Source organism: Crocodylus siamensis, chromosome 10, assembly GCF_052110815.1.
Source record: "Crocodylus siamensis isolate JL-2025a chromosome 10, ASM5211081v1, whole genome shotgun sequence".
NCBI classification, from domain to species: domain Eukaryota; kingdom Metazoa; phylum Chordata; order Crocodylia; family Crocodylidae; genus Crocodylus; species Crocodylus siamensis.
The window spans coordinates 40407046-40428574 of NC_143404.1; the positions used below are offsets into that span (position 1 = coordinate 40407046).

Genomic DNA, 21529 nt, shown 5'->3' on the forward strand with positions numbered 1-21529 from the left:
ATCCACACTGTTCCCTGAGTTTTAATAGCAGACGCTGCCTAACCCCTAAAGCCCTGGCTCATGAAGCCTTATGGAGCGAACGTCACAGACCCACAGAAGCTGTTTTTCAACAACCATCTGAACAGCTGTAGGATGGCCATTGAATGTGCATTTGGCTGACTGAAAGGATGATGGAGGATGCTTGCGTGCCGGTTCCAGGTGGAGCCAGAAAATATCACAACCTTTGTCGTGGCAGCCTGCATGCTCCACAACATCTGTGAGACCAGTGAGACCCACAGAGAGGTTTTCAGAGAGTGGTGGGCTGAAGAAGCAAGAGACAGTGGCCAGACAGAGATGTGGCCTGGCAGCAGCACAGGGACAAAGGAGCTATCCTTAAGGAGAGGCTGATCTGGTGGCCCTTGTGCAGGATTGACTGGCAGCATATATTGCTGACAATAATTAGCAATGCTTTGTTCTTTGTTTTGGTTAGGTTACAATAAATTCTTTTACAATTTACATCTGTGTCTGTCTGTCTCACCTCATGGGTGAAAGGGTTAACTATACCTCTCTTGGCCATCTGGGGGGAGGGGGGCAGGTGGGAGGGTAATGATTGAGTATGGGTGGATAATGACCAAGTGTAGGGGGGGCAGGGAGGGGAAGGGCATACTCCACCCCAAGCCCAACAGCAACTCACCATTTCAAAAACATTTCACAACACCCCTCCAAAAATTGTATGTCGTACTACACAAATTCATGGTGGAACATGGGCAGGCAGGGATGGGGTTGGGGGGAGCAGCACCATTCATCCCCCCTTGAAACCACTGATGCATCCCCATGGAAACTGTTCCAAGCCCTGTCAGCTTGGGAATGCTGGAAAATGTAGTCCTAGAATGCCTGAAAAGTAAGAGCTCGCCGCCACCACCACCAGCAGCCTCAATTGCCGTGCTTTGGGCAGGCAAGACCCTGGCCAAAGATGTCCAGGAAAGTCCTCCAGTGCCACAGAGACATGGTGTGGAGTGGCCCAAAAAGGATTTCCAATCACAATCTCAGCCCAAAAGCCAGTTCCTTATTCAAGCCAATTCAGCATGGGGGCTGTCATTTGGCAGCCTGGCATAGCCAAACCACACTTTGGGCCAGGCAGGACTGTGGTCAGGGTTCTTTGGGACAGCCCCCTGGTGGCATCAACAGGAAATTTCGGGTAGCCCAAAAAGTATTTTGCCCCATAATCCCACCCTAATCTGACCTTCATTTAGAGCTCTGTACTTGATGCAGAATATTATTTTACATATTAATAATAGTAGTAAATATGCATAGCTAATGAAATTCTCTCTGTTTAAGATGTGTAATTCATTAATAACAAACTTTTATTGGGTATAGATTAGCTTTGAAAAAGGAACCTGGAATAAAGAACTGGGATTAAGCAAGCAACTTCAGCCTCATAGAGAAGAGAACCCTGCCTTGGGAGTGGCATTTTCCACCTAATGCAATGTAGAAAGAAACTCCCAGAGTGGTGAAGGAAGTGCTGAGGCAAGGAAGATGCAAGGAGTGAAAGGCAGCTGATACTGCTTTTAGGCTTTCCCATGATCCAAATGGCACCTGACACTGCTCAAGCAAATATTAACTCACTCAAGTAAAGTCAACATATTCTTCCCTTCAATTTTTCCCTTCTATGAAGATATAGTGACAGGAACTCACCTGCATCGGGGGAGTTTCCAAGAGAGGGAAAGCTAAGGTTGGGCAATGGTTTCTGCATGACTCATTGTCCACAGGGCACAAAGTCTATGAAGAGACCTTACATCATTGAAGGCTAAACAAGAGCAATTCATTATTGCTCTTGTGCAATAATGAATGGGAAACTACACACCTAACACTCCCTTAGCAATTGGTCCTTTTTGACTCCTGAGACATTTACAAGTTAGGATTTTGCTTAAGTACACATGAAAGCCAGTTACTGATGCTCAGTTAAATTTATTATAGGTGGAGCAGCTAGTACTTCCTATAGATAGGCGTGTTCTATACTTCCTATTTCAGAACCCTGTTCTCAGTAATTTTGTTGCACTTGTAAGTTCTCAAGCTGAAATTGTCCATGCCAGGAGTCTGTCCCAGGCCAATATTCTTAACTAAGGTGGTTTAGGATTTTCAAAGAAGGAAAATAGGGAAAACACTTTTTGTGGATGTGTTGAAAATAGCCTTATAGATGCTTCATTGTAAAGCTCTTAGTGTCTCCATGTTTTGGAACACAGGTTAGAAATTTGGCACGGTAGCTTCATAGATGTGAGGAGTGTGCTTTTCTTCCCAAGAACAATTTGGCCAACTTGCAAGGCCCTGAAAAAGCTCCATGTTTTACACAGACTCAGAAAGAGCTAGTGTTGAGGAGTCTGTGACCCCTTGCGGAGCTATTCCCAAAGACACAGAGTCTCTGTCTGTCTCAAAATTTATTCAGCATGCTGCGCACCCTGAGCGAACTCAGAGGCCCCAAATAAGACTGTTAGAGGCATTTTATAGTTTACAGACAAGATGCACGCGCAGGTGGGAATTTTCCACTGTGAAAGAAAACAAGATATCAGGTCAGTTTGAGAGACCCTTAATTGGTTCAAACTGGTTTTTGGCTACGTGCTTGTTTTTGAAACGCTAACTAATGCTTGATTGCTTCAGACTTTAAGACGACTAAGGTTTAGTCATTCCAGAGTCTTATCAGGCTGTGTTCGTGAAATGCTGAGTCTTGCTTTGTAGTTGATTTCTACAGTATTATCTATGCTCTTGTTAGAAAATTTCTACACCAGTTGGAGTTTAGAATTGGAATTCTCTGAGTATTTGAGCTGCACTGAGCACACTCCATCCTTTCAGCACCCTGATATACCAATCAAACTGCACATGTGCCTTCCCCATAGTTACTAAGCATGCTCCATGCCAGCACTGCAGTCTCAGCAAGACATTCTCTGCAGTTTTGTTCCTTGCTCCTAGGAGAATGCAGTAGTGCAGGCCCCAGCCTTTCCTTTGCTTTCTGTGGCCCCATTTTGGTGCACAGGCAATGCAGAGGAAGGGAATTACATAGGTATGGAGAGGAAGTAATGCATGGGAGAAAGCTAGGAGCAGAGGAGGTAGGGACAGAAGCCAATGATGTCAGGGAGAAGGTATGCAGGGGGTTGGGAACAGGGTAGATGTGAGTAGATGTGGGTGTGTAGATGGGAACTTAGTGGGGGAGAGGGGAGAAAGGGAAGGATATGGAGATCCTGATACAAAAGGTGTGGAGGGATAGGAGTAAGATGAAATGTTGGAAAAAAGGGCTGGATCTGGAAGCTATATTGATACAGAAGGGGCAGATACCAGGGGCTGGGTAGGTAGATAAGGGGGAGCTGATACCGAGGCCCCTGCTATAGGTTACATATATTAGGCAATTAAATGGTTAATTGTGCAATACTTTTATACCAGCTACACATGCAAAGTAAGATCAGCCACAAGTGCAAAATTAGTATTACACAATTAACCGATTAACTGCATTATAAATGTAGATAGGCCACATGTGCAAAGTAATTATCACACCATAAAAGAATTATCTAACTATAAAAAGAGCCAACCAGCTACAAAGTTAGTGCCTGAAAATCTTTAACAACTCTATAGCTGGTTTCTATCCAACTTTAATTTGAATGTGTAGCAGGCTGTAAGGGGCTAAAGCAGATGGGAACAGAGGCAGACAGAGATAGGTTAGGAACAAAAAGGCCAAAGATCACAGTCCCCCTATAGAACCTAAACCTGAATTCAGGAAGTTCAAGGCTCACCATTCCTTTGCTGTCAACACATAGCTATAAAACCCACTGGCAAAGTGTTTCGTCTGGTCCATTTCTGGTTAACAGTCTATTACTGCTAATAGAAGTAGATGTGCTATGGCAGAGGTCTCTGCCAACTGACCTGGATTGGGGAGCAGTATGGTTCTATATAAACTAGGGTGCCACCTGGTTTAGGCTTCATTTTTGCAGAAACTTTAAGGATGCAAAGTCAAACACCCAGGAGTCAGGAATTGCCAGGATTAAGGCTGCCTGACACCCTTAATTGTTCCCCCTAGGACTGTGCGAAACGGCTATGTTTCATTTTGGTTTCAGATTTGGCCATTTCAGAGGACAGCGATTCATTTTGGTGTTTTGGATCACTGTTCTGTTTTGATCTGGCTAAACCTGTTTCAGAGTTTCAACGCTGTTTCAGTGAAGATTCAGAGATTCAAATCGGCCGGGGAGAGGCAAGCACAACCTTGCAGCTGCAGGTTCTCCCTTGGCTCCTCCAGCTGTGCCTGCCTCTGTTCCAGCAGGGAGAGCCATGGGAGAAGCCCCCATGGCTTCCCTGCCTTGCCCAATCTCCCACCCTGCCCCAGCCTCATAGCACTTAAAAAAGCACAAAAAAAAGCACAAAAAAAAAAGCCCTGCAGTCACCAGCTGTAGCAATGGTGATCAGGGCCTCTGAGGGCTCATGGCAGAGCTCCTCCACACAGCGCAGGGTAGCGTAGGGCAGTGGGGATCACCCCCCAGCTTGGCACCCACACGGCAGCTGTCCCATCATGTGGGTGCAGCACAGCCCAGCAGAGAGCTGCACGCTATCTGGGACCTGGGATGGCTTCACCTGTCAGCCGGAGCCTGGCATTGCCCAGCCCCAGCCGCCTCAGCTCCCAGTCAGCACACACCATGGGGCAGCTGCCACACAGGTGCCAGGTGGGGGGGCCATCCCCGCTAACCCTTACTGCCCTGCACTGTGTGTGGAAGCTTGGCCATGAGCCCTCAGAGGCCCTGATTGCAGCTGCTGCAGCTGGTGAGTGTGGGGCTATTTTTTTCTTTTTAAGTGCCAAGAGACTGGGGCTGGGTGGGGGATGAGGCCAGGCAGGGCAGCCATGGCGGCTTCTCCCATGGCTCCTCCAGCTGTGCCTGCCTCTGCCCCGGCAGGGCAAACCACAAGAGAAGACCCCATTGCTGCCCTGCCTGGCCCCATCCCCTGCCCAGCCCCAGTCTCCCAGCACTTTAAAAGGAGTCCTGCAGGGCTGTGCCAGACTATTCCTGGGGAGGTGCCTCCAAAACATTCTGAAACATTGGAAGCATTTCTGAAACATTTCGGTTTTGTTTCATTTTGGAGATGTTTTGAAGCCTTCCATTTCATTTCAGATTCAGTGTTTCAGGTGCTGAAACACCTCTGAAACAAAATGGCTCCTGAAAGTTTCACGCAGCCCTGCTGGATATACAGCATGGACTTGCTTTGCAATGGTTAGAGGCTGGACATGGCCGGCAGCTTGCCCAGTGGCAATGGTAGATTGCATAGCTCTTATCAATCCCTGTTTGTCATGTTCCCACAGAAAAGTGACTCAGCTAGGCAGTGCTATCAGCAGAACAGCTATGGCCATGTCTATGCCACAGATTTCCTGTGCCAAGCAGTGTCATCCTCAAACATACTGTGTTGCTCCATATGCTCTGCCTCCTGAGCTTGCAGCAGGGTGGCCATGTGCACTATGGCAGTGGGTAATTAGTACTGCTTCATTCAGGAGGTAACCCACATAGACAGTGCTGCTGGATCAAAGGAAACATTGCCCAGTGTTGTATGTTGTGGTGCATGTGGCAGGCCAGTAGGGGGCGCTCCTGCATTGAGCCACCCACCTCACTGCGCCCAACCACCTTCCAGGCTCCGAGTGCCTCCCTGGGGTGCCTTACGTCCAGCTGACCCCCTTCCTGGAGCACACTCGCTAGCCTGGGGGTAACGTAAGCTGTCACCACCCCGAGGGGTGACCCTCTTAAGCTCTGTGTCCTTTGATCACACATCTGAGTTACTGCCAGCTATAGATCTAATCAGATCTCAAGTAGCTTACTTACAAGCATCATCCAGAGGATGCTGGAGAGTCCCTCTGGAGGCAGGCCGTTCCTAGCTCATGAGTTATGGGGGAGCGAGCCAATTTCCAATGGTAAAGCTCCTCTCCAAGTCTGAGTCCTCCACATGGCTGCTGTCCCCTCCTCCTGGGCAGTCTTAACTTATATAGCCCCTGTGACTTCATTCACCTGGTCCAATGGAGGCCAGCACCTGTTGGCCAACCAATTTGAAATACATCACTAGTTGCTGGGCAGACTCTAGCCCACCAGCTAGAAGCCCCTCACCCAGGTATGTGATACCAGTCACGTAAGCAGAGGGAGCAGGTTTCCCCCCCTCCCTCAGGAATGTAGCCAGCTCAGGTTACCTAAAGGGATAGGGTAAAGGTGTGTCTCCTCTGCTGGGCCCATCCTAATCAAATTGTCACAGAGCAGAGATTTTAGGGAGAAAAAAAGGTGGCTTCCTGCCACAATGCAGACCTGACCTGTGCAAAATCCCAAAGAATCAGATGCTCCCAGAAGCTGGAGCTGAGAGAACAAAGAGCCTTCTCACCCCCACTGACTGTGGGAATGCATAAACCCAGCCCCTCCCAGCCAAAGCAAAGGGCCTCACCTGCTCACCTCCTTGCAGACTTTGCCACTGTCTTGAAGCACATCTCTCTCAGCTTGCTCTGTTACTTCTCCCCAGGGCTGGCCCACCAAATTTTGGGGCCCCCTGCAAGAAATAGTTTTGGGGCCCTCTGCCCCAAAGAAGCTGGTGGTGGTGGAAGCAGCAGCTGGAGGGGTGGTGGCCAGTGAGTGGCTGGACGTGAAGCCAGCGGAAGTGAGCAGCTGGATGCAGGGCATAGGTGGAGGAAGAAAACATGAGGGGGGGTGCTGAGTGTGTCTGCATGCATGTGCACACACGTCCCCCAGTGGGAGAGTCTGAGGGGGAAGGAAAAGGGCCAAGGGGGTAGCGGCATTGCCTGGTGCTGCACTGCCCCAGCCACCTCCCACCCCTAGCCATGCCATCCCCAGATATCACACCAGCCATGGCTGCCTCCCAGCTCTGGCCACACTAGCCCCAGACCCAGCTGCATCCTGGCCCTGGCCATACCAGTCCCAGCCCTGACAGCCTCTCAGCTGCACTGGCACTGGCTGTGCCAGCCTTGGCTGCCTCCTGGCCATGGCATCTGCCCTGGCTGTGGCCCTGGCTGCCTCCCCACCCTGGCTCTGGCCATGCAGCGGCTGGAGGGGCCCAGAGCCAGAGACCAGAGAGGGGCCAGCCTCAACTGCACTTCTGGGCTGGAGGGAATGGAGCCCCCGGGACCCCTGAGGCTCCTCCAGAGGCATGGTGCTGGGCAGCCAAGCGGGGAGGGCACATGGCCCCCAGATTCTTTGCATGGCCAAGGGTGGGCCACTTCTGCAAGCTGGGCTCAGCCTCTGCTCCATGTCTCCACACCTCGCTGCCTCCACTTCAAAATCAGCAGGCGCCGCCACTGGGCAGGCTGGGCAGAGAGGCACATGGCAGCGCCCACCATTTTCAAAGCAGCAGCAGTGAGGTGGGGAGCAGAGGCTAAGCCCAGCTCACAGCTGTGACCCATGCAAAGATCAGAGGGCCACGTGCCCTCCACTCCTTTGGCTGCCTGGTGACATGTTTCTGGAGGAGCCACCAGGCTCTAATTATCCAATGACCTGGCTGGGTTGGGGCCCCCGTCACAGTGAATGGGGGCCAGGCCAGGTTGTGGGACAATCCCTTCAGGGCAGGAAGGAGTGGGATAGGTGCAGGTGTGAATGATTCACCCTTCCCCTAATCTACTCGCTTCTGCACTGTGGGGGTCTCGGTTGGCCCTCCCCCCAAGCCCATAGAAATAAAACAAAACAGATTAAAAGAAACTTACCTGCCTGTGGCTGATCCGGCTGCAATCCTGGCTTTGACTGTGCAGGGTAGTTCAGTGTATCCACCCTTACCCCCTTGCTGTAGGACCCTGTGGCCAGGCTGCCCTAAGCCAATGCCTACTGTTGCCCTGTGCTTGTGGGGGGGGGGGGAGGCTGAGCCCCATTATCCTCCCACTTCCACTGCCTACATTCAGGGGGCCCCTTAACTGCAGGGCCCCCTGCAGCTGCAGGGTTCACAGTATAGGACAGGTTGGCCCTGCTTCTCCCTTGGCACAGGGGAGACAAAAGACAGCATTGCCGCCCAGGGGAAGACAAGCCAGAGATGTCCTGTGTCTGAGGGAAAAGGGACTGAGGGACTAACCAAGTCTGAGATAGGTGGGACACATAGGGTTTGGTGAGTGTCAGCACTGCTGGACTGGTGCCTGTTGGGCTGGCTCATAGCTCTGTTTAGCCCTGCCTCACATCTCCCTGTGTAGAGCAGTGACAGGAAGGGTGAGGCTAGAGCCATGCTTCAGGCATTCAGGGCTATGGAGTAGCCACTCAGCCTTGGACCTGCTCTAACTTACTCTAAGGGTGGACTGTGTCTAAGAGCAGCCTAGGGTTTGTCTCCTTCTGCCTTAGCTCTGGGTCCCTGAAGAGCAAATCAGCCTCAGCCGAATGGGTTTAAAATCCTCTCTCCTCCTGAAGAGTGGCACACTCACCACTCGGCTTCCCCCTGCTTGTGTCCCTACATCCTCAGAATATCTCCCTTGTAGTGGTGCTAGGAGTCCATTGGCCCTGCCCTAAGGGCCAGTAGTGCTCTTTGTATGATGGTAACTTACTCCTTCTCCCCTTGGCGTGGGTCTCTCCCTGTCAGACTGGCTGCCTGGAGGATGACCTGACCCTGGAGTGTGTTGAAACTGCTGTGCAGGAGGGATTGGGCCAAGCAGATGTGGCAGTGATGGCTTCACCCCCCAAGGAGCCCAGCGAGCTGTTGCTGAATGGAAGGAGCAGCATCCTGAAGTCTGGAGAGATGCAGCAGGTAAGTGCAGCTTCAGCCTGAGGCCTGGTGCTGCCACACAGCCAAAACCAACTATACTTGTGGCTGACTCAGGTGCACTCCCATTATGTGTTTAGCTGTTCTCAAGCTTCCCCCTTGCAGGGAGTTGGGCCACCCAACCATGCCCTAGATACCATACTGCATGACAGCAGATGATTGAGCCATTTTTCTGAGAATCTCCAGGTCATGGAGCTTGGTGCCCTGGCCAGGCCAGCTCCCCTGCTTGGGAACTTAGGCCTCTGAGTCTTCCAATGTCAGTGTGCCAACCAGCCCTGCCTGGAGCTCCCATCTTTGTTCCCATAGTTTAGAGCTACTTCATCCTGATGGCATTCAAGTACCTGGTCACCTCCCTGCAAAGTGGGGCTTCATACAGGAAATCATCCCCAGCATTGGGTTACATCTGGTCTTTGGTGTTCCAGAGTGAATTTCCATTAACCCTAGCGGCTTTGGGGGCCCAGACCATGTAACCAAAATCAGTGGTGATGCATAGGGGGTCCACAGGGGGGCATGTGTAGCCCCTGAGAGCGCTGGTGCACCCCCTGAAGGCTGTGCTCACCACGTAGGCAACAGGCGGGGGGAAAGTGGGAGTGCCAGTGCCCCCCCTGTGAGTGCTGGGCAGGGAGCAGGGCCTCCAGGTGGTGCACGAGCAATGGCTGGGGAGCAGGGCTGCCAGCAGAAACAGCCACAGCCACTTCTGGAAGTGCCATGTCCACTTTTTGTTGAGTGAGATCAGCTGTGGGGGGGACCTCCCCCCCAGTTAGTGTGACTGGCTGCGGGGAGATACCCCCCCACCCCAGTCACTGGGGGGGGACATGTGCCCTCCTGGCTCAAGAGGCACCAGTCACCTATGACCAAGAGGATGAATAGCCCCACAGATTCTCTTACTGAGCCTGAAGCCCAGTGAGACCAACATGGCACACAGAACCTGGGATTGGCAAGGCTGGCAGCTAGAGAGAACAGCCTTTTACTTGGGAAAAGGGAAGAAGGTCAAATGTGGATTTAAGAGTAAATATGGAACCACAATCCATTAATGCAGTCACTCTCTGGAGTGAGCCAACCAGCACAGCTGGTCAGAGAACAATAATAAACATTCATTTAATACAGGCATCTAATAAATAATTTGCACAGTATTTCTATTACTATTCTATTCTTCTCAGCAAATAGTATTTGCCCAGGCCAGCCCCATGGAATGCAGTCTGGATGACCGCCAGCAAACTATGTGCTGGCATTTCTGTCCTGGCCCAAGATTACAGTTTGTTGCTCCTCAAAGCCATTTGCTTGTATGGCCCTATTCAGCCCTATTCCCCATTATCATCTTGACTGTCTCGGTCAGTGTAAACCAGGGGTGGGCAATTATGTTGGGCAGAGGGCCGCTTACTAAGTTTCGGCAAGCCATCAAGGAAGGGCTGCATGATAGGCAGCCCAGGGCAGATTAATATTAATTTTCTAAATATTTTAGGGCCCCTGCAGACCAGATAGAATGGCCCAGCAGGCTGCATCTGGCCCCCAGACCTCATTTTGCCCACCCCTGTTGCAAACCCTTTATGGGTTAGTAAGAATGCCTTTGGTGCAGTCCTGGGCCCATGTGGATCCTAGGCCCACACCAGCATGCCAAAGACCATTTGGGCTGGGCTGTCTGTGCACATTACATTCATGTTTGGTTTCACATGGCTGGCCTGCCAGGAGCTGACATCTGAGATGTCAGCTCATGCAGTATGACCTCACCAAGTCTCATTTAGCAGAGCTAGAAACAGCACATTCAATTGCTTGCTGGAGATAGTTCTCCAGTCCCAGCTCTTTACAGTAATATGATTTACTTGTCTTGTCTCTAATATCACATATGTTCACTTTAAAAACAAGAAGGGAAGCATAAGGAGGGTAGCACTTTAGCAGCTACCCTTCCCTGGATGCCATCTCCCTAGGGTGAGGGTACATTGTAAAGGCCATTTCATGCAGAACCCCAGGATCTCTTTGTATGGGGAGAAGAAACTGGGAGACAGTATCCTGGAGCTGGCATGTAAGTGGGATGAGATGGTCCCTAGGTGTTATGTAGACCAATGATTCTCAACCTTTTTTATACCACGGCCCATTTGTAAATATCAATGGCCAGTCTTGACCCAGTAAATAGTTTAAAGTAGAAAACATACAAGTATCTTGGCCTTAAAATACTTATTACACACTACAATTTGAAGCAGCTCAACAGTCTTAATTTTATAGACAAAAATCAACAGGAAAACATTAACAGTATTATCAACATGTGGCCCTTCATTACTCCCAAGTGACATTCATCATTGTGCAATTTTCACAGTGCAAATTGCTGGTGGCCTGGCCCTGCTGGTGCCCCTCACTCCTGACCCACTGCCTCCTGCCCCCAGGCCCCCAGTGTGAAGGGAAGGGAGTGGGAGTATGGGGTTGGTGGGGGAGGGGTCCACAGTGGGCATGGGGCTGCAGCCTGGCTAGACCAGCACAGGCAAGAGCTGCCTCTGTGGCCCAGTGAATGAGACCCAAATCCAGGCATTGAGACTTGCTGCTGCTGCTGCCGCCAGGGCTGTCGGGACCCCTGCACCAGCCACACTGCCAGCAATATGACAAATAATGGATGAGAAGGAGAGGCTGCCCTCACCTCCTCCCACTGCCAGCCACTTGTACACTGGGCTGCAGGTCTACCCTGCCAACCATGGTCTGGTCACTGCTGCTCCCCTCTGGTCACCCACTCTGCCCATCACCCCACCACCTCTTCAGGCTAGAGCTGTGGCCCAAGGTGTACAGTGGTGGCAGGAGGAGGTGAAGGCAGCACACCCCCACTTCCATCCGTTACTCCCCATACTGCTGGTGGCATGGCTGGCAAAGAGGTCCTGGTGGCTGTGGCAGCAGTGGCAGCAGCAAAAAGTCTTGATGCCCTACTCCAAGTCCCATCTGCTGAGCCACAGAGGCAGCTCCTGCCTGTGCAGGTCCAGCCAGGCTGTCGCCCTATGCCCTCTGTGGGTGCACAAATCTGGGGGGGGGGCACATGCCCCTCCCGATGCGTTGTTTGCAGCCCCCCAACATCTTCTGTGTCCCCCTCTGTCCCACAGACTTATCTTCAGGGAGCTGCAGAAGCTGCTCTCCATGCCACCTGGCTGCCACATGCATGTATGCACGCATACATGCATGTGGCACCCCTTGCTTCCAATCACCCTCCTCCTGCTTCCCCCAGCCCCAAGCAGCCCATTGCAGGCTGGAACTCTGCTAGCCTGCAAGGGGAAACCCATGGTTTCCCACATCTTTATCCTTTAAAGGAGAAAATCCTTGATTTTCCACATTTCCATGATTGTTTGCGATTCTTTCATTTATTCTTCCAATTCACTTTTGGGTTGTGACCCATGGGTTGAAAAACACTGATGTAGACCCCAGACCTTTCAAAAGAACCTGAAGAGCAGCTGGTAAGGGAAGGTATGAGGGTTACTGATGCAAAGGTTTCTTTCAGGAGGTTGGGGAGGGGCTACGGATCCTGATAGGGGCTGACCATCTACATTTGTTCCCAGCTGGCACCTCATCTCCCTCCCAGAATGACCACTGGACATCCCTGGAGCCTGCTGTACTGCACAGCAAAAAATGGCTTTAGTTTGAAGACCTTGTACCGAAGCATGACCAGCCTGAGCTGTCCTGTGCTGCTTGTCATCAGAGATACTAATGGGCAGGTAAAACCAGGACCTCCCTTCCTTGGTTACTAGCTGCACCAAATTGATTCACATGCTGCCCTCTAAGCTGGGCTTCCTCATATGAGTGTAATTGCCAGGTGTTAAAGGGCAGCCGAATCCCAGGTCCTACCTAGGCACTAACCAGCAGTGCTGCAGCCTGGCAAGTAAAGACAGTTTCTGTGACAGGGTGGCCTAAAGTTCTGTTCTTCTTCTATGACTCCCTCCTGGGAGAATCCCATTGCTGAATTTTCCCCCTTTCCATAGGGTGGGAAAACCACACATGTCACTACTAGCAGTCAATCTCCCACCCAATCTATCAGGCTTGGAGAGAGACCTTGTCAAAGTAGTTAGGCAGAGAGCTTGTGGTCTTGAAAGCTGGGGTTTTTTTGGTATAATCTTTGGAAACTGTACTAACAGCAGTGCTGTAAAACTTTTCCTGACACTTTTAGCAACATGGGGAAAGTTTGCATGATCTCTATGGACTTATCTATACCAGAATATGGAACATTAGGGAAGACAATGCTGAGCACACTGTGCCTGCTACATCCACTGATGGGGTCCAGAGTGGGAAGCTTGCCAGCGAGGGTGCCCTGGCCTTATCCTGAACCCCCAGTCTTAGGCATGCTTAGACTGAAGACTTAAAAGTGGGCACTCAGGATTGTCTCAAATCTGATAACCTAGATCTGGAGCATGCCTGTGAATTCAATTGGGCTAGTTGTTGGCGGGGCTCATTCAGTTCCATGGTCCTGGAGAGGCAAGAGGGCTGGCTATTCTGGGTCTCATTCTGAGGTGCTGACCTCTCCCCATGCACTGCATAATGATCTGTACTCAGCTTTCTAGATCCCGATACCCTTTTTTGGATTCACTCCTTCAGACCTCTGGGGCCTATGAGATCAACAGATGTAGCAGCCACTTGAGACAGCCTATTCAAAAGAAACCAATCTTTATTTTGGTCAGCTGGAATACAATATGTTAGGGCCTGTTAAGTTGGAATATACATGAAAAGTTTACATTAGAACAAAAAAATTATTTCAGGTCAACCCAGATCCCAAATATATCAGATTTTGTAGCAACTCCCCCCCCCCGCCAACAAAAAATTGTTTCATTTTAAGGCATTTTTATTAAAAGCATAAAGGAGAACAGCTGGAGTTATAGGGAGACCAAGGCACCATTCACACAACCAGCAAAGCAGCAGCAGTATTCTCTCTATAGCTTGCTGTGCCACACTTTCTTCTGGGGTGTGGGAAGCATGGGTTTAAATACTATTCTGCGTCATTCTGAGAACCGGTTCAGCCTATGATCTCCTATTCTGAGACAAACTGTTTCACTTTCCTTAAATGAATTAACAATTCACTGGAGCAGGCACCAGATCCCAGGTGACTGCCATTATTCATCAGGCTAGAAACTTTTTGTCTGCCCAGCGAACACAGTTAATATACAGAGCAGAACAGCTTCAACAGAGGCCTGGAATTCAAGCTTCTCTCTGAGAGTTTCTGCCTTCAGGTAACCCTAACTAGCAGCCCAGGGATATGTGAGAGCTCTTGGTAAGAAGCCATAACAATGAGAGGCCTTGGTTCAGATCTCTCCTTTGAACCTGGCAGACAAAGTTCACACCTGAGTCTTCTACAGTCCTGCTGAGCATCCTAAGCACTGTGTAGGGTCAGAAGGGCACTACCTCTGCCTACATTTAGTTAATAGTGCCTAAGTCCTCTCTGATTCTAGCCTGAAAAAGCAAATTTTTTTTATTTGACTCAAATAATTTGCTTTGTTTGACATGAATGAGTGACTAGTAACAAGTGAATTGAAATTGCACTTTTTTTATTTCATAGTTTCATAGTTTCTAGGGTCGGAAGGGACCTGAGCAGATCATCTAGTCCGACCCCCTGCCATGGCAGGAAAGAGTACTGGGGTCAAACAACCCCAGCAAGATGTTCATCTAACCTCCTCATAAAGACCCCCAGGGTAGGGGCCAGCACCACTTCTCTTAGAAGCTGGTTCCAGACCCTAGCCGCCCTGACTGTGAAGTAGCGCCTCCTGATATCTAACCTAAACCTACCCTCTGCCAGCTTGTGACCATTATTTCTGGTCACTCCTGGCGGTGCTCAGGGAAACAGGGACTCCCCCGATGCCTGCTGATTCCCCCTGACTAGTTTATAACAGGCCACAAGATCCCCCCTCAGCCTTCTCTTTTGGAGGCTGAACAGGTTCAGGTCCCCTAGCCTCTCCTCATAGGGCCTGCCCTGCTGTCCCCTGATCATATGAGTGGCCCTCCTCTGGACCCTCTCCATGCTGTCAACATCCCTCTTGAAGTGCGGCACCCAGAACTGGATGCAGCTCCAACTGCGGCCTGACCAGTGCCGCATAGAGGGGGAGGATCACCTCCTTGGACCTGCTCGAGATGCATCTGTGGATGCATGCCAAGGTGCAGTTGGCCTTCCCGACTGCCTCTCCACACTGCCGGCCCATGTTCATCTTGGAGTCAATGATGACCCCCCAGATCCCTTTCCGCCTCCGTGCTGACAAGAGGGGAGTTCCCCAACCTGTAGGTATGGTGCTGGTTGTTCCTCCCAAGGTGCATCACCTTGCACTTGTCTGTGTTGAAACCCATCCTATTCTCGTCCGCCCACCCTTGTAACCTGTCTAGGTCTGATTGTAGCCTGTTGCATCCTTCCAATGTGCCCACGTCCCCCCACATCTTAGTGTCATCAGCAAATTTGAACAGGGTGCTTTTTACCCCCTCGTCCAAATCGCTGATGAAGATGTTGAACAGTGCGGGCCCGAGGACCGAGCCCTGCAGAACCCCACTGCCCACGTCCCTCCAGGTTGAGAAGGACCCATCCATTACCACCCTCTGGGTGCGGCCCTCCAGCCAGTTGGTGACCCATTTGACTGTGTGGGTGTCTACACCACAGCCCCCTAGTTTCTTAATGAGAACAGGGTGAGAGACAGTGTCAAATGCCTTCCCGAAGTCCAGGAAGATTATATCCACTGCTACCCCTGTGTCTAATGATCTGGTGATCTGATCATAAAAGGCCACCAGGTTGGTCTGACAGGACCTGCCACTGATGAACCCATGTTGGTTGCCCCTAAGCATGCAGTCTCCTGCTGGCCCCTCCTGGATGTGTGCCAGCATAATTTTCTCGAACAGCTTGCCTAGGATCAAGGTGAGACTAACCGGCCTATAGTTTCCCGGGTCCTCCTTCCTGCCTTTTTTGAAGATGGGGACCACGTTGGCCCTCTTCCAGTCCTCCGGTACCTCACCAGAGCATCACGAGTGCTCATAAAGTTGTGTCAGGGAACTTGCAATGACCTCGGCCAGTTCCTTTAGAACTCTAGGGTGGAGATCATCCGGGTCGGCTGACTTGAATACGTCCAAACCCTCCAGAAGCTCCCTAACTAAATCCTCGCTAACCCGTGGCCCAGGTGTGCCTCCCCCGGGGCCTGAGCAGGGAGGTGACTGTTCTGGTCCCTACTTAGGAAGAGAGAGGCAAAGAAATCATTAAACATGTTAGCTTTGTTGTCTGGTATGACAACCAAGATCCCCATGGCGTCCTGCAAGGGCCCCACATTACCCGGGACCTTCTTTTTACCCCCTACGTATTTAAAAAAAGACTTCTTATTGTCCTTAATCTGGGAAGCTAGCCCCAGTTCCATTTCTGCCTTGGCCTTCCTAACTGCCCCCCTACATCCCTGAGCAACTACAGAATAGCCCTCCCTGGTGATGACCCCTTCTTTCCATTGGGTAAAAGCCTCCTTTTTAGCAAGGAGACATTCCCGGATTCTTTTGGTGAGCCACGGAGGTTTGTGTGCTCTCCTGCTCCCTTTGATCCTTGTTAAGATTACCTTCCTTTGGGCTTGGAGGATCGTCTCCTTAAGGAGCGACCACTCTCCTTGGACACCTGGCTCCCCTCCCCCCCGGGACCTCAGCACTTCTCCAACTATCCTCCTTAGCTCGTTGAAGTCTGCCCTCCTAAAATCTAGGGCCGCTGCCTTGCTGCATGCCTTTGCCACCTTGCGCTGGATGGTGAATTCCAGCAGGCGATGATCGCTGTCGCCCAGGTGGTTGAGCACCCGCAGCCCCCTCACCAGGTCATCACCCGTGGCCAGCACTAGGTCCAACAAGGCGTCCCCCCTGGTGGGGCTGTGCACCTCCTGGGTTAGATGGAGGTCCTGAACTCTGGCCAAGAACCTACATGAGCGGTCAGACCTGGCTGTCTGCTCTTCCCAGCAGATGTCATGGGGGACCTGAACTTCCCGGACTAGCACATCCTTAGCCTTCACTACCTCTGTGAGCTGACCCAAGAATTCCTGGTCAAGCTCTTCTCCCTGGTTGGGAGGTCTGTAGTAGACTCCCACGGTTAAGTCCCTTTCCCCTCGACTGCCTTGTACTCTAACCCAAAGCACTTCAGAGTGCCCCTCCCCTGGCTCCTCGCTAATTAACGAGGATGTGTATTCTTCCTTAATATAGAGCGCCACACCCCCACCTCTCTTTCCTATCCTGTCCCTCCTGTACAGCCTATAGCCCTTGACATTGACTGCCCAATCATGCGTTTCGTCCCACCACGTTTCTGTAATCCCCACTATGTCCGGGCTGGTGTCAGCCAGCAGGAGGGTGAGTTCCTCCTGCTTGTTGCCCATACTACGAGCGTTTGTGTAGAGGCATTTGAGGCCTCCTGTGGGTGTGTGTGCTGACCCCCTAGTCCCAGCATTACCCTGGCCCCTCTCTCTTACCTGTTTGATTGCTTCACTCGTCGGTCCAGGCTGGGCTGTAGTTGTGGGTGCTGTTTGGTCTGGCAGTCTGATATTTCCTCCGCCCTCATCTTCCCCTTCCCCCGATGAGCCTAGTTTAAAGCCCGCCGGAGGAGGTCTGCCAACCTAGAAGAGAACACACGCTTACCTTTAGGGGAAAGGTGGAGCCCATCCCACCCCAGCATGTCTCTTGTCATGATGTGCCAGTCGTGGCTGAGGAAGCCAAAGCCCTCCTCGAAGCACCATTTCTGTAGCCGCCAGTTGGTCTCCGCGATGCACGTTTCATGCCGTCTGCCTCGTCCACTCACTGGCAGGATAGAAGAGAAAACCACCTGTGCGCCCATCTCCTTCAGCATGCACCCCAGAGCGTGGTAGTCCTCCATCAGGCAATCAGGGCTCCTCCTGGCCGCATCGTTAGTGCCCACATGGACTAGGACCATAGGGTAATAATCGGTGGGCTGGATTATGGTCTGGAGCATCCCTTTCACGTCCTGAATCCTCGCTCCAGGTAGGCAGTATACCTCACGTGCCGAGGGGTCCTGGTGACAGATAGGGCCCTCCATACCTCTCAGGATGGAGTCACCAATGATGATCACGTGACGCTTCTTCCTCCTGGCCTTCTTGCCTCCTTCGGCTTGCACGGGACGCGGTGTGCATGGAGTTGCCTCCTCCCCGGTTTCATCCTCTCCATCTTTCTCCTCCAGGGCTGCCAGAGCTTTGTACCTGTTCTCCAGCCGGACTGTAGGAACTGGTGCTGCCGTGTCTCGAGCAGCCCTGGCACGGGAGGTCACCGTCTGCCACTTAGCAGTGGAGGGCTCATCTTGAGGTGCATCCTCCTTGGTCGTACAACCCTGCAGGGAAAGAAAATAGCTGTCAATTTCTTCCTCTGCCTCCCTGATTCCCCTCAGCCTGCTAAACTCCTCCCGGAGCTCCCTCACCTGCGCCTCCAGGGCCCTAAGGCGGGCGCCTGCAGGACAGGTGTGGGGGTCCCCAGTCCCTGCCCTCCCAGGCCTTGCTGGGCAGCTCCCGCAGGCCAGGGGGTGGGGGGATGCCAGCCCCCCTGCGGGCTCCGTCTGGGTGGAGGCCTCAGACAAGCCCCGGGGAGGCCGCACGCCCCGGGCAGGGGCCCTGGCAGCACTCCGTGTCAACACCATCGTAGGAGTTCCTAGCTGAGTTCGGGTCCTCTGGCCCGCGCTAACAGGAGTCGGTCTCTCGGCCCCTCCTGCTCCCCCTCCAGCGCGAACACCGGCGCAAACTCAAATTTCAAGTATGTGCCCAGCCCTGTCTTATGTCTGTGGTAATGATGTTATCTGCCTACCTGCACCAGAGCATCCAGGACTTCATCTCAGTCTCCCTCTGCCCTGGAACTGCCATACTGGGTTAGACCACTGATCCATTTAGCCCATTATCTTGTATCTTATAAGACTAGATAGTGGAAGCTAAGGGAAAGAGTATACATGTAGATATATCCAAACTGATCTGCCCCTGCCCCTGTTCCCTTACAAGCTTCCAGCATTCAGAGGCCTAGGAAGCTCTAATATGGAGATTGCAATCCTAACTGTTGGGCTTAATATCCCCTGATGGACGTCTGCTGCATGAGTTTCTCCATGCAGATTCTCTTTAGAACGTGCTTAAACTTTCAGCCTCTGCATCTTGTGTCAGTGAGTTCCACAAGCTAGTTATGTGCCGTGTGAAAGAGAACTTTTTTTGTTTACTTTACACCTAGCTCCTAATCATTTCATTTCATTTTATGTCCCTGTCACAGGGAGCCAGAGGGCTCCTGTCACTCCAAGAGGAAGCTGCAGGAGGCTAACTGCTAGTGAACAGGCCAACTTGAAGACACAGAATGACAGACACAGAATTACTCTGTGGGGGGAGTAACTCCCCCAGGAAACATGGAAAGAGCAATAAGCTGCACCAGGGGAGGTGCCTAGGCAGCCTAGAAACAAAAGGCTGCAGACAGCTGAGCTCAGCGGTAGCAGGGAAAGCAGGTTGGTCATCAGTCCCAGAATGAGAATGCCTGTGTGGGGCTGTAGAGTCACTTGACTGGAATGGACAGGACTTAGGTGGCATACAAAGCCAGTGCCTGAAACCAGACAATCAGTTTGGTTCTGCAAGCAGTAGGGAGAAGCGCTCCTGGGCAAGATGGCTGCTGGTGAGGGGTGGGCTTGTCCCTGAGCTGCCTTGGGAACTACAAGCAAGGAGGTGATGGCTTGCAGGGGAATATGACCCAGTATGGGGGCGGAAGTTCTGTTGCACAGCCAGTGAACTGGTATTTAGGTTTGCACCTGGTGTGGGGGATAGTTTTGGTTGTAGCCAGTGGGCTACAACCCACTGGCTACGACCAAAACTAGTGGCTACAGCCACTGGCTACAACCAAAACTAGTTCAAGCCCATGGACCAAATGCATCTATAAGGAGAGATGAGGAGGCAGCTGGGATACCTGCGAAGGCTTGAGCCTGCCAGAGGGCAAGGGTGCCCAGGCAGCATGGGTATTTTGAGCTCTGCCAGGAGTCAAGGCTTAAGATGCTAAGAGGCCTAGCCAGAGCGGGGTGCAACCCAGGGTCAGGGGGCCCATAGCTCACTTCAGGAACCAGCTAGAGTAATAGGGTGGAGATCAGGAAGGTTGAGGCCTCAACAAGGGCATGGAGACACAAGGTGGCCTGACAGTGGAGTGGTTTAAGCTGTAACACCTGTCAGGCTGAAGGGGTAAGAGGGGACCATAAAAAGCGTTTAAGTTGATAGGTGCCCTGTGGGCATGGATGGACCAAGAGGGCCCCACTTAGTGCTCAAGGGGCAGGACTGGGACCAGCATGGTCTGTCTCCTTATTACACATCAAATAATTACATCAAGGCATGTCAAGAGAGAGAGAAGAGAAAGTACTCAGGGAGCTGGAGCACAGCAGGAGCCACATGGCCACTAGACAGTGGCCATAGATTCATAGATTGTTAGGGGCTGGAAGGGACATCACAGGATCATTGGGTCCAGCCCCCTTGCACCAGGCAGGAAAAACAACTGGGGTCAGGTGACCCCAGCAAGGTGACCATCTAGCTGCCTCTTGAAGATTTCCAGGGTAGCACCTCTGGAGGGAGTTTATTCCACAGTCTGGACACCCTAACTGTGAAGAAGTTTTTTCTAGTGTTAAGCCTGAAACAGTCTTCCAGGAGTTTGTGGCCATTACTCCCGGTTTTCCCCAAGGGTGCCCTGGTGAGCAGTTGTTCACCGAGCCCTTGATGCATCCCCCTGATACACCAGTAAGCTGCTACCAAGTCTCCTCTCAACCTTTTCTTTTTTGGCTGAAAAGACTTTCCCCTCAGCCTTTCCTCATATGGTTTGCCTTGCAAGTCTCTGATCATACAGGTGACTTTTCTCTGGATTCTCTCAAGCTTTTCCACATCCTTGTTGAAGTGTGGCACCCAGAACTGGATGCACCACTCCAGCTGCGGTCTCACCAATGCTCAGTGAAGTGGGAGAATCACTTCTTTGGTTTTGCTTGAGATGCACGCCAGCGTATTATTTGCCTTGTTGGCTATAGCATCGCACTGATGGCTCGTGTTCATACTATCATCTATTATTACCCCTAGGTCCTTTTCAGTCGCGGTACTAGTCAGTTTGGTGCCACCAACAATCTGGAGCCTGTAAGTATGTTGGGGATTGTTCATCCCCCAGACTGAGAAGTGTAAAGTGCTCTGTGTCAGTGTCATAGTTGGTAAGGTCAGAAGGGCAGATCATCAAGTCCGACCCCCTGCCATGGGCAGGAAAGAATGCTGGGGTCAAACGACCCCGGCTAGGTGATTATCTAGCCTCCTTTTGAAGACCCCTAGGCTAGGAGTGAGCACCACTTCCCTTGGAAGTTGGTTCCAGATCTTAGCTGCCCTGACTGAAGTAGTGCCTCCTGATATCTAGCCTGAATCTACTCTCAGGCAACTTAAGGCTGTTATATTCCTTGTTACTCCCAGTAGTGCTCGGGGGAACAGGGACTCTCCCATAGCCTGCTGGTCCCCCTTGGCTAGTTTGTAGACAGCCACCTGATCCCCCCTCAGCCTTCTCTTGTGGAAGCTGAACGGGTTCAGGTCCCGTAGCCTCCGCTTGTAGGGCCTGCCTTACTGCCCCCTGATCATGTGAGTGGCCCTCCTTTGGACGCTTTCCATGCTGTCCACATCCCTCCCAAAGTGTGGGACCCAGAACTGGACACAGTACTCCAGCTGTGGCCTGACCAATGTTGCATAGAGGGGGAGGATCACCACCTTGGACCTGCTCGTGATGCATCTGTGGATGCATGACAAGGTGCGGTTAGCTTTCCTGACCGTGTCCCCACATTGGCCTCCCATGTTCATTTTGGATTTAGTAATGACACCAAGATCTTTTT

The 21529-nt window shown here is 51.7% G+C and overlaps 1 protein-coding gene across 2 annotated transcripts in view; it reads left to right on the forward strand.

The window, feature by feature from the left end:
- Nucleotides 1-21529, forward strand: part of TLDC2 (TBC/LysM-associated domain containing 2) — an 81677-nt gene that overhangs the window by 21660 nt on the left and 38488 nt on the right. For both annotated transcript variants that reach the window (XM_090020659.1, XM_090020660.1), the window contains exons 2-3: nucleotides 8548-8712; nucleotides 12255-12410. In XM_090020659.1, the coding sequence (XP_089876785.1) occupies nucleotides 8548-8712; nucleotides 12255-12410 (321 nt within the window). The remainder of the gene's footprint in view (nucleotides 1-8547; nucleotides 8713-12254; nucleotides 12411-21529) is intronic.